This window comes from Rattus norvegicus, chromosome 5 (assembly GCF_036323735.1).
Source record: "Rattus norvegicus strain BN/NHsdMcwi chromosome 5, GRCr8, whole genome shotgun sequence".
NCBI classification, from domain to species: domain Eukaryota; kingdom Metazoa; phylum Chordata; class Mammalia; order Rodentia; family Muridae; genus Rattus; species Rattus norvegicus.
In genome coordinates this window covers 151,905,677-151,920,218 of record NC_086023.1, presented here as the reverse complement: position 1 = coordinate 151,920,218, position 14,542 = coordinate 151,905,677, and the positions used below count along the sequence as shown (strand labels likewise).

The following is a 14,542-nucleotide window of genomic DNA, read 5'->3' as shown; positions in this document are numbered from 1 at the left end:
ATGACTATTGAATAACTCTGTTAGGGAGTAGATCCCCCTGGTCCGGACCTGCTGGACACGTGGACCACTAGCAGAATGAGAGGGGTCCCGTCTCCCTCACAGCTTTGCACCTGTATTATTTTGGGGTCTCAGGTAAAGTTGAGGTCACAGGTGCTTGGGCTTCCAGGACCAGCCCAAGGTTGCATCTTCTTAGGGTATAGCCTGTGGGGACTTGGGGACTCTGGTCCCCATGTGGGGAGCTAGGGGATCCTATTTTAGACCAGTATATGGCCTCTTGGAAAGAAATTCTATGGGATATGAGAGAAGAAAGCCAGCCAGCGACTTCAGAAAAAAATACTTTTTAATCATACAGTGAGTGGGCGAACAATCACGTTCCAACAAATCTTGGAGTGTAGCGATCATACAGATCTTTCTGACGGGAAACATTGAACATACAATTAGAAAGCACATGCGTGGGGCTGGGGATTTAGCTCAGTGGTAGAGCGCTTACCTAGAAAGCGCAAGGCCCTGGGTTCGGTCCCCAGCTCCGGAAAAAAAGAACCAAAAAAAAAAAAAAAAAGAAAAAAGAAAAAAGAAAGCACATGTGTGGGGCGTGGGGAACGCTCATTTAAGAACCCGGGGATTATCCATCTCTTCACTCGATCATTCCGACCATTCGTAATGGAGGTTGGGAAGACAACAGAATTTGCTCCGATCGATGCAGTGGTGAAGCCAGAACTCCACGCCCAGTCGTGCAGCTGCGGAACGGAGCCTGAGGAGCCTCCCGATGTATGCGCGTCCCTTTGGATTGCTTTGCTGGCCCTGACCTTGGACTACTGTGCAGGGATACGTCTCCATTCTGTACTTGCCTCTCCGGGGTTCTTCCCTCCTTGGACTCAGGTGACTTCTCTTGTGTGGCAGAGGTACAGTCCTAGGTGAGCCTTCTCACTGGACTTGGAACTCTGGGAAGATTTCATTTTCCACAGGGCACACGATTAGCAAACAAAGAGAATCAGGAAAGTGACTTCCAGATGGTTCTCCAACTCGCTCTAATGTCAATTAAACAGATGAAATTACAGCGAGCCCGAAGGCCAACATGAGCATCACTATTCAGTGAAACAGGATGAAACAGGCTGGATCTGTTCCTTGACTTAAATTGGGGGATAGCCTCAAAAAAAAAAAAAAAAAGAAAAGAAAAAAAGAAAAAAGGAAAAGGAAAAACAAAACCAGAAACAAAGCAAGACAGACAACTAAAGCACCCTGGTTTGGAATAAGAGGCAAGACCAAGCTGCCCTCAGACTTCTCTAGAACATTCCTGGATTTGAGCTGGCCAACCCGGTGCCCTCTGAGGTCTGTGCAAATGGCAACTCCGCTCTGTTAATAGTTCAAGCCCATCTCAACTCACTCAGGATGTTTCCTGACAAGAAATACTTGGGAGATCTCAAAGACACTGAGCCTCTGAGGGGCTTCTTGGTGTCTGTGTTTTGAGGACAATACTGTCTGCCCTACATGGGCTTCTAAGCATGACAGTAAAAAAAGTGTCCACTACTATATTTCACACAGTGAGAAGACTGCCCTGGAGAGAGAGAGAGAGGGCATGTGGAGAGCACCAGGCAGGGCTGGAAGCCCTAAGGTGTCTGTCAGGCCTTTGGCTTCAGGAAGCAACAATTGCCCAAGGTGAGAGAGTGGGCTCGCCCAGCCAAGTTGTCATATTCAGGCTCCATGGGGCTCCGCCTGGGGCTTGGGGGGGTTCAGCCAGTCTCAGCCTATGACTGAGTCTCTCAGTTCAGCCTAAGAAAGTTAGCTTGCCGAGAGTGGGGGATGTGGTCAGTTAGTACAGTGGTCTGCCCAGCCTTCACTGTAAAGTCAGTCCAAAGTAGGTGCCACAGGGCCAGTGTGTTTTCCTTGAGATGTGCTCTGGGATGCCAAAAAGACTGGCCGTGGGGTTATGGTGGCACAGAGGGAATGGCACCTAGTGGTAAGGGTTCCACATGATAAATTGCATGGCTGGAATATTAGAAATGGCCCAAGCCAAGAGAGAACTCGGCTGAGCAGATAAACACTGTTCTTACTTAAGGCAAACCCGGGACAGAGGTGGGGACTACCGAGAACAGGGCCTCAGCACCTAAGCACTTCGTAGTCTTTAAGTCTAGTCCAGCACAGTGACTCGCATCAGTTCCAATCCCCAGCACTGAATACCAGCCAGGCCTGGTGGTAATGTCTGTCATTCAGAAAGAAGGCCATCCTCGTTATGCAGTAAGTTCAGAGCCAGTCTGGGTCACGAGTCCTTGACTTTAAAAAAAAAAAATCAGCTTCCCAATCAGCCAGCGACCATCCACAATCTGTTCTGAGGTGCATTTAAGATCAACAATCCCAAGGGCAGAGTATCCGGTTGCCCAGTCAGCGCTCTGATTATATATATATCTTCTCATTCTGGGGAGAAAGGTCCTGCCAATAGGTTGCAAGTATCCCTGGGCAGCTCCTAAGTGAAAACTCAGGTCAAGCAACCTAGAGGCTGGACAGATAGTGTGGGGCCCCTTGGATGAGCGACGGTCCGATGCCTTCGATGAAGCTGTTCCACTGATCATAGTCCTCCTTCAGGTCTAGGTGGGAACAAACAGGAAGGAGGGTTAGGGAACCACTGTTAAGTCAAGGCCTGAGTAGCTCCCATGGGTCAGTGGGGCATCCCACAGAGAGCATCTGGGAAATGAAAAGGAATGGCTATGGAGGCCTCCCGGGGAGCCGAGGAGGGAGATCCAGGAGTCAGGACAGCTGGGTCTACCCAGACAGGCCTGGAGAGGCCGTGGAAGCACTGTGGCTTTCATGTGAGCAAAGTGGGAGGCAGAGTCATTCGGGGAGACAGCCGGAGGGACCAGGGACAGGAGGGATGGAGGTGCTGAGGGCGTGGGGGAGGTGTGAGCTCTTCCAGGGGAGCGGGTGAGGGACAGCGAGGAGGGTAGTTGACAGGAAGGAAGCTGCACCGTGCTCTGGAGGCGTTAGGCAGGAGCTGAGAGCTGTTGCTAAGCCACCTCTGGCCTGTTTTAGTTCTTCATGTGACAAGGCACCATGAAGTCGCCTAAAACCTTCCTTTTCCCCTATTTATTTATTTACCTGTTTATTTATTTAATTTGCACTGGTGTTCTGCCTGCATGTGTCAGATCCCCTGGAACTGGAGTTACAGACAGTTGTTAGACACTGCTGTATATCACCACAGCTCGGCACACCAATGACTGGCCGTGGGCCATGGAGCTAGAGAGCCAGGCTACGTGCTGGCACTGCATAACGCCATAACCAGATAACCTTGAAAAGATTACCGGTTACAGAGATCTTCTAGGCTTTAGTATTCATCTTTAAAACAAACAGAGCTAATAAAAGAACTACGGGAAAAGGCTGTCTTCAGAATCAGACATGACAGACAGTGTATCCAGGGCGTGACAAGTCCTGGTGACTTCGGTACTCCTGGGTGTAAGTATCTGAATCATCAGTAAATTCCCTACAGTCTCGACTGCTGCCTTCCACCTGCTCCTCTCTGGCCGCTCCCCTTGGCTGTCTCTGCTACCAAAGGGTCATACCGTTTCGGGCTCCCCTGTCACCTCAACTTTTTTTTTTTTTTGAGACAGTCTTGCAATGTAGGCCTGGCTGGCCTAGAACTCTATGTAGACCAGATTGGCCTCAAATCACCAAGACCCGCCTGTCTCTGCCTCCCAAGTGCTGGGATTAAAGGTGTGTGCCGCCATTCCTAGTATCCCCTGCCATTCTTAGTCATGGGCTCCCATGTGCCCAGAGGAACCAGGAGGAGTGGGCTGAAGAGCAGGGAGCAGGAACTACTCAAGTCTCCATGGGTGGGCCCACCCCTTCTGGTCAGGAGAAAAGGCATGTCTCTGTGAGCCCCCTACAAATCTCTGAACTTGACTCAGAACAGCTCTTTGCTCAAGATTTGCAAGGTGAAATGAGGAGATATAAACAGGCCAATCCGGCTCAAAGCATCAGTGCATTCTTAATAGGACACACGTGTCCTAAACATGAGCACAATACAAACCAAACGGGTTGCACACCTTGTGGGAAACGGGAATGGACCAGGTTATCCAGGGGAAAAGCCATGTCCAGAGCACGGAGAGGGCGGTCCTGCTGGACCAGGAGCTGCCCAGACCATGTTCCAGCCAGGGCACCTCTCTTTAAAAGAGGCCCTGACAATTGCACCCAAAGGAAGGTACTAATAAACTACATGGGGGATTGAAGAGAAGCCGCAGGTCCCTGGGAAGTTAGCTTAATGAACAGAGGACATTAGAGGTGACCATGGATACCTAACGAACTGCTATCTGGTCAGCTCGAGTGACAACCAGAGCAACTGTGTTGTGTGCATACATGCATGTGGGTACGTGGTGTGTGTGTGTGTGTGTGTGTGTGTGTGTGTGTGTGTGTGTGTGTATGCATTGTACTCTTGTGTGTGTAGGTTTGTGTGTATGTTTTTATATACATGGCATGTGTGTGTAGGGATGTGTACTCGTATGTGTTGTGTGTGTATATGTATGTGTGTGTGTATATATCCGTGTGTACTTTCATGTGTATGTGTGTATGTGTTTGTGTATGTGTATGCATTGTACTCGTGTGTGTTTTTGTGTTTATGTGTGTGTTGTGTGTGTATATATGCGCGTGTACTCTCACATGTGTGTTTGTGTGTATGTGTTTACGTGTGTGCTCTCATGTTTGTGTGCTGATGAGGTATCTGATTTTGCTGTCAGGTCAGAGTTCAGACCTCAACTGTCCAGGCAAGCATGGCTGCCTCGGATGAAAGTGACTTGTGAGAGGTCAGCTTCACGAGGGTCACGGTACTTCCTCCTTCCTGCTGACCTCGTTGAAAGGGACATGTGATCACGACAGTTCCAGGCTGGGGCTGGACAGTGACCAACAATGTGTTTTGGTAGGCAAAGAGAAGCTGGCACAAGCATCTCTCTTGGGAATCTGGTGTGAAGAGATAATCATATGGTGGTGGTGGCGCACACCTTTAATCCCAGCACTGGGGAGGCAGAGGCAAGTGTGTGTCTGTGAGTTCGAGGACAGCCAGGGCCACACAGAGAAACTCTGTCTTGAGAAAGAAAGAAGGAAAGAAGGAAAGAAGGAAAGAAGGAAAGAAAGAAAGAAAGAAAGGAGGGAGGAAGGAAGGAAGGAAATAACCTTAATAAACTTATAATAAATAGTCTACTGTACTCAAGGCTTACCCCCTCAAATACATCGTGAAGAGAGGGCTCTGGAGAGGAAGACGTGGACCCTCAAGGAGAGAACCAGCCATCGGTGGCAGGAGCTAAGCCAAGTTCTGAGGAGTCAGAGAGTGAACAAACAGACGCTTCGGGTGTAGAAAGAAGGAGCACAGAAAGAAAGAAGCCGAGGAAACAAGAAGTCACAGGAGGAAGACACAGAAAAAAAAACCCATCCTGCACTGACCCTGGCCCCCTTGACAGTGCCGGGTGGGTACTCCTCACAAACACACTTTCACTTTTATTTTTCTTGAAGTAAACTAAAATTCTAGTCTTCGTGGCCAAAAACAGTTTAACTAGCCCATCAACTCCCTTTTGCAGTGTTTGCGTGTGGGCACATGTGTGCACATGCCACAGAGAGTGTGTGTGTGTCTGAGGACAGCTCTGTGGGCCCTGTTCTCTTCCCCACCTGTATGTGGGTTCCAGGGATTGAACTTGGGTCATCAGGCATGCGCCTCAAGCACCGTTTCCCCCACGGGGCCATCTCACCAGCCCCTAGACGATCAGTTCTAGCATTCAAAATCCCAGTGGGGGAGCTGATTTTTGTGTCTCTGGGTAGAGGTGACACCAGAGACCTCAAAAGGCTTTGCATTTAGCTGTGACTTACGGTATTGGTCACAATCTTTTCATACTCGGTTTCTTTTAAAAACTCCCACACATTTTGGCCAATTATTTCCACAAACACCCCACAATGCACAAAGTGCTAAGTTTGGAGGCCGAGGTGGTAGAGGAAAGAGAGGTGAGTGTATTCCTACAGTGAGAAACCTCGGGCTCCGAAAGGTTGGATGATCAGACCTAGATCCTTTACCTAGTAAGTCAGGGCCTAGAGGGGCAAACCTTCAGGAGAGGACTTTTCTGGGCTGCTGTGCTGCCCACTCACTCTTCCGGCCAGCCTTCCATTTGCCATGAGTCTCCTGGGTCCTGGTCATGTCATGTCAGGACAGGACAGGGTGCTGCAGGAGACCCAAGGGACCCCGCCTGTGCTCCATAAACCCCACTTGTCTCCTTACCGAGGTGCTTCTGCAGGAAGGCCAACATGGCCCGCACCATGACTTCCTGACCTTCATAAGGGTCCAAAGTCCCACGTGTGCCGCTGGAAAAGAGTTTACCAATCATGTTGCCCGTGACAAAGGCAAAGTCAGTTTGACTCCGATGAACAGCGCCTCTAGAGAGAAAGAGAAACCGCCCATAGGCGGGCGGAGGTTGAGCACGGGTGTCAAGCACCTACAGTGTGCAAAGGGCTGCCTGTGTGTGGGTGTGACTCTGCCAGTGACCTTGTCTGGGAAGCATTTGCCTGTGGTAGAATCTGAGGAGGATCAAGAGACAGCAGACAGCACTACGGTTTGAACTGAGGTGGGCTGGGAGCTGGGAGAGGGAGGTGAGCTTCCTGACACCTTCTGTTCCGCTTATGCCACAGTTTTTTTTTTGTTTTTTTTGTTTTTTTTTTTCCCGGAGCTGGGGACCGAACCCAGGGCCTTGCGCTTCCTAGGTAAGCGCTCTACCACTGAGCTAAATCCCCAGCCCCACGCCACAGTTTTTATCCAGTGACCCCCAACGCCCATGGAACCTTTAACCTCACTGCCAGAACTGTGCCCTGGAGTCACCAGGGACAGGAAACACTATAATCATAGCAGAGAAGCAATGCAAATGGGTTTTGACTTAAGTCCTTTGGCTGTAAATGCATCATTCATTCATTCATTCATTCATTCACTCACTCATCCATTCATTTGTGGTAGTGAAGACTGACCCAGGGCTTTGCACATGCTAGGCAGAGATCCTGCCATTACATCACAACCGCAGCCCTCTAAATAAATGTAATTCACACGTGAAATCCTTGCTGGGTTCCCATTGAGCCAAATTACTCATAACTCAGATGAATGTGGTATGGAAAAAATATAAATGCTAAAACGCCCGTCTAGTAGAAAAACAGTTGCTTAAAAATTAGATCTGTCCATATACTGTGCCCAGAGACAGAGCTCCATATTCACGGAAGTTGCGTTTACCTGCTGCGTCGTCATTCTTCCCAGCCCCAAACCGATTTTCAAAATGTACTATTTAAGGCACATGAAAAAACGTGTGCACAGTAATAAATACATTGGCTTCTTGAGTATTCAGAACTAGATTTAAAAAATAATATACTGGGGCTAGAGAGATGGCTCAGCGCTTAAAATCCCTGGCTCTTGCAGAGGACACGGGTTCTGTTAGTGAGTGGCTCACAAGTCTCCAGGTCTAAGAATTCAATACCCGCACTCAGGAGGCGGAGGCAGGCAGATCTCTGAGTTAGAGGCCAGCATGGTCTAGAAAGTGAGTTCCAGGACAGTCAATACTGTTACACAGATACACGCTGTCTTGAAAATCAAACAAACAAACAAAAAGAATCCCACACCCTCTCCTGGCCTCCATGGACAGCAGATAGATACAGGCAGGAAGAACTCATATGCATAAAATAATAAAATTAATACATCTAAAAAATTTGGGGGGGGGGGAAGCTGAGACAGGGTCTCACTATGTAGCTCTGGCTGTCCTGAAACTCACTATGTAGACCAGGCTGGCCTTGAACTCATAGAGATCCAACAGCCTCTGAGTGCTGGGATTAAAGGTGTGTGCCACCATATCTAAAGAATATATTACCTGTAGTTAAGTCCCCTTCGTGTGCCCTGTCCCTTCTCTACAGACTACAAGAGACTGAGACTGACTGGTCCAGCACTGCTGTCCTTCCAACACTATGAAGTCAAAATGAAGGAGGAGGGGCTAGGCCAGGGCAGGCAAGAGAGGAAGCCACTGAAGCCACTGCCTGCAGCCAACTGGCACTCAGAGGCCCGGCATGGCATATAGTTCAGCTATGTGGGATTCTGGAATATCCAGGTGTTCTATGGATATATAATAAGTTCTGGATAACGTAGAAGACATGAAGGGAGTCCCAGCTGACTGAAAACTGGACAGGACCCCGGGGAAGCGCCTAGGGGGGATACTCACAGGACAGTCACGATCCTGGATTGCTCGTGCTGGGCACATATCTTCTTCATCAAGTTCACGCTCTCCACTGTCTGGAATTTCTCAACGTTTATAAAGAACACGGGGCCCCGGGCCTTGGGGTAGAAGTCGTGTTCCAGAGGGAACATCCAAGCGTCCAGGGCTATAGCACACCTAGGGTCAGACAGACATTGGGGAGCCATCACTAAGAAACCCAGGCAAGACTAGTTACAGTGGAACGGGCTGCAATGGGGCTCTCTCACCAATGCACTGCTGATTCAGCAAACCAGGAGTTGGGTGCCGGGACCCACACCCTCCTACCATGATATTATATAGGAATCCCTTTTACCCGTCCCCAAAGAGCCTTCTAGAATATATACTCCCTCACAACAAGGGTCAGATTTCCTCCTCTGGATCTACCCTCAGGTGACAAGCTCTAGTTCTGCACAATGTCACCTCATTCATTAAATTACTCAATTCGGTCCCTACTGAGTGACCACTGTGGGCTTAATCCTCCTGATGCAGAGATCAGTGAGAAAGGCCATGCATCCCAGGACAGCAGGGTGAGGCCGAGGTGGAGAGAGACCGAGAGACTTTGAAAGTTATCAGAACCACAGCAGAGCTCTCACGCACAAGATGCTACAAGAGCCCAGAGCCTTGGTGGCAGAGAATCCTGCAAACTTCCTTGGTACCAAGGACTCAGAGGCACGCCCACTCCGTCTTCTCCATTTTAACAGGGGGCAGGCACCTTCCACTGCAAGGACAGGTGCACCCATAAGGCCTCCACTTCCTGTTTTCCTGCTTTTACACATCACTGCGGCCTTACAACTCAAATGCATCCGACTCTGTCCAAGATCCTCATCTTCCACCTCCACCTCGTGTAAATTCATCCTCTTAGCTTTGCTAACATGGCCTGTACCCACCCAGCCCTCAGGTGGACCATCTACATCGCACAGTGGCGAGGAGGTTTTCTAAAATACAACATTCATTTTTCTCTGCCTAACATTCTTTAATGGTGCTCTTTATTTTATTTAAAAATATGTTTACTTTTATTTATATGAGTACACTGTCGCTGTCTTCAGACACACCAGAAGAGGGCATCAGATCCCATTACAGATGGTCATGAGCCACCATGTGGTTGCTGGGAATTGAACTCAGGACCTCTGGGAGAGCAATCAGTGCTCTTAACCGCTGAGCCACCTCTCCAGCCCCTTTACTTTATTTTTTTATTTTTATTTTTTTTTAAAGATTTATTTATTTATTTATTATATAAGTACACTGTAGCTGTCTTCAGATACACCAGAAGAGGGCATCGGATCTCTTTACAGATGGTTGTGAGCCACCATGTGGTTGCTGGGAATTGAACTCATGACCTCTGAAAGAGCAGTCGGGTGCTCTTAACTGCTGAGCCATCTCTCCAGCCCCCTTATTTTATTTTTTAAGATAGGGTCTTGCGTCCAGCAGTGGTGGCCTACACCTTTGGTCCCAGCACTCGGGAGGAAGAGGCAAGGAGATTTCTGAGTTTGAGGCCAGCCTGGTCTACAGAGTAAGTTTTAGGACAGCCAGGACTAGACAGAGGAACTCTGCCTTGGAAAACAAACAACAAACAAAAAAACCCAAAACATCAACAAAACAGGGGTTTGCTCGGGTTTGCCTTGAACTCTACAATCCTCCTGCCTCAGCCAACAGAGAGCAGTGATATGGGTGTGTACATCACGTCTCTAGGCCTGTTTATTTTCTTCATTGCGTTTAGGTGCTAAGTAAGGATTCTTAGCTCCGTTGCTAGCCTCTTTCCTCCCCCAGGACATAATCGATTAAAGTCAGATCATTTTCGCTCATCACCACTGAACGCACAGCCCATCAAACCATGCCCAGGACTCAACCCTTGTGTGACACTTCCCTGCTGAATGAATGAATGAATGAATGAATGAATGAATGGGATGTGAAGCTTGACGACAACAGCATCACCAGCACTCACCGAAACTGGGCCTCCTGGGTCAAAGCAAGAATAGCCGTAGCCCCTCCGAAGGAGTGTCCCATCACAGCCACTCGGCTCATGTCGATGCTGCCCTGAGGGGAGCAGAGAACTTAGCTGCACCAAACACTCACAGAGGAGCACCCGTAAAGGAAGGAAGTGAGGAAGGATGCAAACCCAAGCTGCCCATCTGAGCCTCTGATTCTGAGGCGGAATGATGTCAAGCCCAACCCGGGTCACACAGTTAGACATTGTCACAGTAAAGAAAAATCTCAGTGGCTGGGGGCATGGCTCAGTGGTTAAGAGCACTGACTGCTCTTCCAGAGGTCCTGAGTTCAAATCCCAGCAACCACATGGTGGTTCACAACCATCTGTAATGAAATCTGATGCCCTCTTCTGGTGTGTCTGAAGACAACTACAGTGTACCTATAAATAAATAAATCTTATTTAAAAAAAAATAAAAGTAATCTCTGGGGTGCAAATCAGTGGCAGAGAGCATATCTGGCACCAAAAGGCTCTGGATTTGACCCCCAGTATGGCAAAGAGAAGGAAAAAAGAAAAGGTCTGTCCTAGAGAGCCAATCTTCAGTGTGAACAAACTGTGCTTTTCAACTGGACATGATTTGGTTTTGCTTTGTTTGAGACAGCGTCTCTCTATGCACTGCTGGCTGGCCTGGAACTCACTCTGTAGACCATGCTGGCCTCAAACTCATGGAAATCCTCCCTTCACCCGAGTGCTGGGATTAAAAGCCTGTGACACCACCATGGCTTTGTATCTTCCTTGACTCCCTAATTCTTTTGTTACTGATGCTCATGGTATCATCATGGCTGTGGGTACCCAGACAGTCAGAAGCTGCCAGGCTTCACCAACTCATCCAAAAGCTACCTGAGAAGCAGCTCCTCAGAGCCTCTAGGACAGCCGTTCTCAAACTGTGGGTGGTGACCCCTTAGGTAGCCCTCTGCCTCTCAAAGTATTTACATTATGATTCCTAACAGTAGCAAAATTACAGTTATGAAGTAGCAATGAAGTAATTTTATGGCTGGGCATCAGCACAACATGAGGAACTGGGGGGTTGGGGATTTAGCTCAGTGGTAGAGCGCTTGCCTAGCAAACGCAAGGTCCTGGGTTCGGTCCCCAGCTCCGAAAAAAAGAAAACAAAAACAAAAACAAAAACAAAAAAACATGAGGAACTGGATTAAAGGGTCGAAGCGTTAGGAGGTTTGAGAACCGCTGCTCCACAGATCCCGTCTCACAAGCTGGTCCTCAAGGATACCTCAGAGAACACAGACAGGAGGAGCATGCTAACTGCTGGTACCCTCCATTTTGCCTGAGAGCAACGGCTGCTTGTGCATAACGCGACTCAGGCTCTACCTCCTCTGTGGATCTGTCCTGATTTTTATCTACAGCTCAGGGGAAGAGTGTGTGCGCTCAGTCTGCTCTCGGAGTGTCTATTTCTGGTTGTTCCCAGAAGCCTTCAGGGCACGGTTTTATAAAAAGCCACCACCGATGCCTGCTAAGGGGCTCGGGAGATCTCTCTGCAGACTTTGTGTGACCGCCTCTGTTCAGGAGCCTTGCTCTCCTCTCCTTCTGGCCTGGGGTGTGTACCCATTCTCCCCGCTTGGCTGAGAGAAGCACCCAAGACAGATGGCTCCTTAGCTCTTTAAACTTGAGTGGCTGTATTCGTCTGCCTCTGAAGTCAGCTATGTGGAGAAGCCTCCCACCATGGTATCCTTTCCACCAGCTGCCTTCTTCCCACTCCTATCCAGCAACAGTGTCCTTCAGAGTTCGAGGCTGTACATACAAATAAACATGGCCGCGCACGCATGCGCACTTATCCCTGTCCTCGCAGGCGCTCCTCCAGCCAGTGTCTCTGCATTGCAGTATTAGTCCAAAGAAGCTGATCCCTCGTCCTTCCCAACGGCTACACTAGACATCCCTCAGAAATAGAGAGCTGGCTGCTCACCAAATCTGTCCCCGGACACACAGCTGGATCGGTTCCAGGTGACTGGGTCCTAGCTAACAGCGTGAGCAAAAGTCTAACTTCCGGAGCTGGAGAGATGGTTGTATGGTTAAGAGCACTTTGCTGCTCCTGCAGAGGACCGGGGTTTGACTTCCAGCATCCAAGTCAGGCGCCTCATAACTGCCTGTAACTCTAGTTCCAGGTGATTCCACACCGCTGGCTTCTGCATGCATGCACCTGTACTCATGTGCACATACACACATGCAGATACACACACTAACACATAATTGAAAATTATGTGATATATGTGTATATATATATGTATATATATATATATATATATATATGCACGCACATGTATATATGTAACTATATTCCAACTCCAAAGGCTCTCAGGTAGTTCCCTGCCCGTGCCTTTCTGCTGACCTACGGTATGTTGTGCACTTGAGTTCAAGAGTCCAGAGGGTAGAGCCCTCAGATAAAGGGAGCCTCGGGTAGCATGGCTTTCTAGCTTGTTCCAACCCCTAAGTACCCAATTCCGAAAGGAGTCTGGATCCCCAGACTGTCTCTTACAGCACAGGACTCTGTGGACCATACAAGAGAGACACATTGTATTGATCAAGTCGCTGAGAGGGGTCTGTGTGCCCTAGCAATTAGCATTCCCTATGGCTCTGAGAGGAACATATTGGCTCCTCCCAGCAGTTAGCTTTCAGGAACAATGAAGCTCATGCAGGATACTGGATATAGACTGGAAACTGATGGATAAGAAAGAAAGGGGGGGGGGGCTGGAGAGATGGCTCAGTGTTAAGAGCCTGACGGCTCTTCCAGAGGTCCTGAGTTCAATTCCCAGCAACCACATGGTGGCTCACAATCATCTATAGTGGGATCCGATGCCCTCTACTGGTGTGTCTGAAGACAGCTACAGTGTACTCATATATAATAAATAAATAAATGTTTAAAAGAAAAAAGAAAGGAAGTGTCTCTGACACACTGCCTTCCTCAGGGCAGCAGGGAGGAGGCTATCTTCTTCACCACAGTGGGATAACATGTTTAGATTCATTCAGTCTCACTGGTAAGGTTTACTTCACTAGTTAATTTTGCTTTTCCTCTAGGATTCACCTGAACAGTGACTGCAGCTCCTCGGTGCCTAACTTGGGTAGGGATCTTAGGCGGGTGGTTCTGGACGTCAGCCCTAGGGACCTACTTCTCCACTTAGCAAACAGTCACTAATGCCCAACAGAGTCCAAGTTCTATGCCACACTTGGGCATAAGCGTCTTCCTTTAAAACGGCTTAAAAAAAAAAGGTGTTGAGACATAAACGCCTTTGGGAACAGAAATTCCAGATTAAAGCCGGCTCCACCGTTTCCCTTTCTTTTTTTTTTTTTTTTTTTTTTTTTTTGGTTCTTTTTTTTCCGGAGCTGGGGACCGAACCCAGGGCCTTGCGCTTCCTAGGTAAGCGCTCTACCACTGAGCTAAATCCCCAGCCCCCTCCCTTTCTTTTTTAATTTTATGTTACGTGCATGAGCACTTTGCCTGTATGCATATCTGTATACTACTTGTGTGCCTGACGATGCCCATGGAAACCAGAAGAAGCTACTGGATCCCCTGGAAGTAGAGTGTTAGATGGTTGCAAGCCACCATGTGGATGCTGGGATTTGAACTCAGGACCTTTGGAAGAGCAGTCAGTGCTCTTAGCCGCTGAGCCATCTCTCCGGCTCTTCCACCACTTTCTTAACGGAGTGCGTTTTGTAGGTATTCGGTCTTTCACATGCTTCTCTTGTTGGATGTACAAATGTACTGACGCCATGAGTTTATGTGGGGAGCCCTTACCACAGTAGAATTCCTATTTACCCAGTGGAATATTACACGAGTATTAAAAATAGTACTTCAGAGGACTGGGAGCTCAAGGCTAGCCTCAGCTACATAGGAAGTCTGAAGCCAGTCTTCTTGTAGAATGTACCAGACCCCGTCTCAAAAAGACAAAACAAGAAGAGAAAAACAGGGAAAGCTTAACTAGCTAGGAGTGGTGGCTCACATCTGTAACTTGAGCACTCGGGAGACTGAGGCAGGAAGACTGTCATGCGTTCAAGGTCAGTCTGGGCTACAGAGTGAGTTTTGAGCTAGCCTGGGCTATGAATCAAGACCCTGTCTTAAACAAATTAACTAGCATGGACCCCCCCCCCGTGTGTGTGTGTGTGTGTGTGTGTGTGTGTGTGTGTGTGTGTGTGGTGTTTGAACAAGAAAAGGCTACTACATTTTGTTTTAGCATTAGAGGATGAAGAAAAGAAAGATCAGGGGAGAAAAGAAAAAAGATCAGGTATTTGCAGGGTAGACACTGTACCTCCCTGTCTCCAAGTCTCCAGCCAGGACGGTGTCATGCCTTCTCTAAGGGGTCTTGGG

The 14,542-nt window shown here is 48.6% G+C and overlaps 1 protein-coding gene across 5 annotated transcripts in view; it reads right to left on the bottom strand.

The window, feature by feature from the left end:
• Positions 1 to 322: 322 nt before the first annotated feature.
• Positions 323 to 14,542, bottom strand: part of Pafah2 (platelet-activating factor acetylhydrolase 2) — a 29,146-nt gene continuing 14,926 nt past the window's right edge. For 3 of the 5 annotated variants that reach the window (XM_017593404.3, XM_039110041.2, XM_006239127.5), the window contains 4 exons: positions 10,186 to 10,277; positions 8,211 to 8,381; positions 6,245 to 6,399; positions 323 to 2,582 (listed from right to left, as the gene is read on the bottom strand). In XM_017593404.3, coding sequence (XP_017448893.1) covers positions 2,488 to 2,582; positions 6,245 to 6,399; positions 8,211 to 8,381; positions 10,186 to 10,277 — 513 coding nt within the window. In that variant the 3' untranslated portion in view covers positions 323 to 2,487. Of the gene's footprint in view, positions 2,583 to 5,198; positions 5,324 to 6,244; positions 6,400 to 8,210; positions 8,382 to 10,185; positions 10,278 to 14,542 lie in introns of all 5 variants that reach the window. The other 2 variants (XR_001837842.3, NM_177932.2) reach the window with 2 other exon arrangements.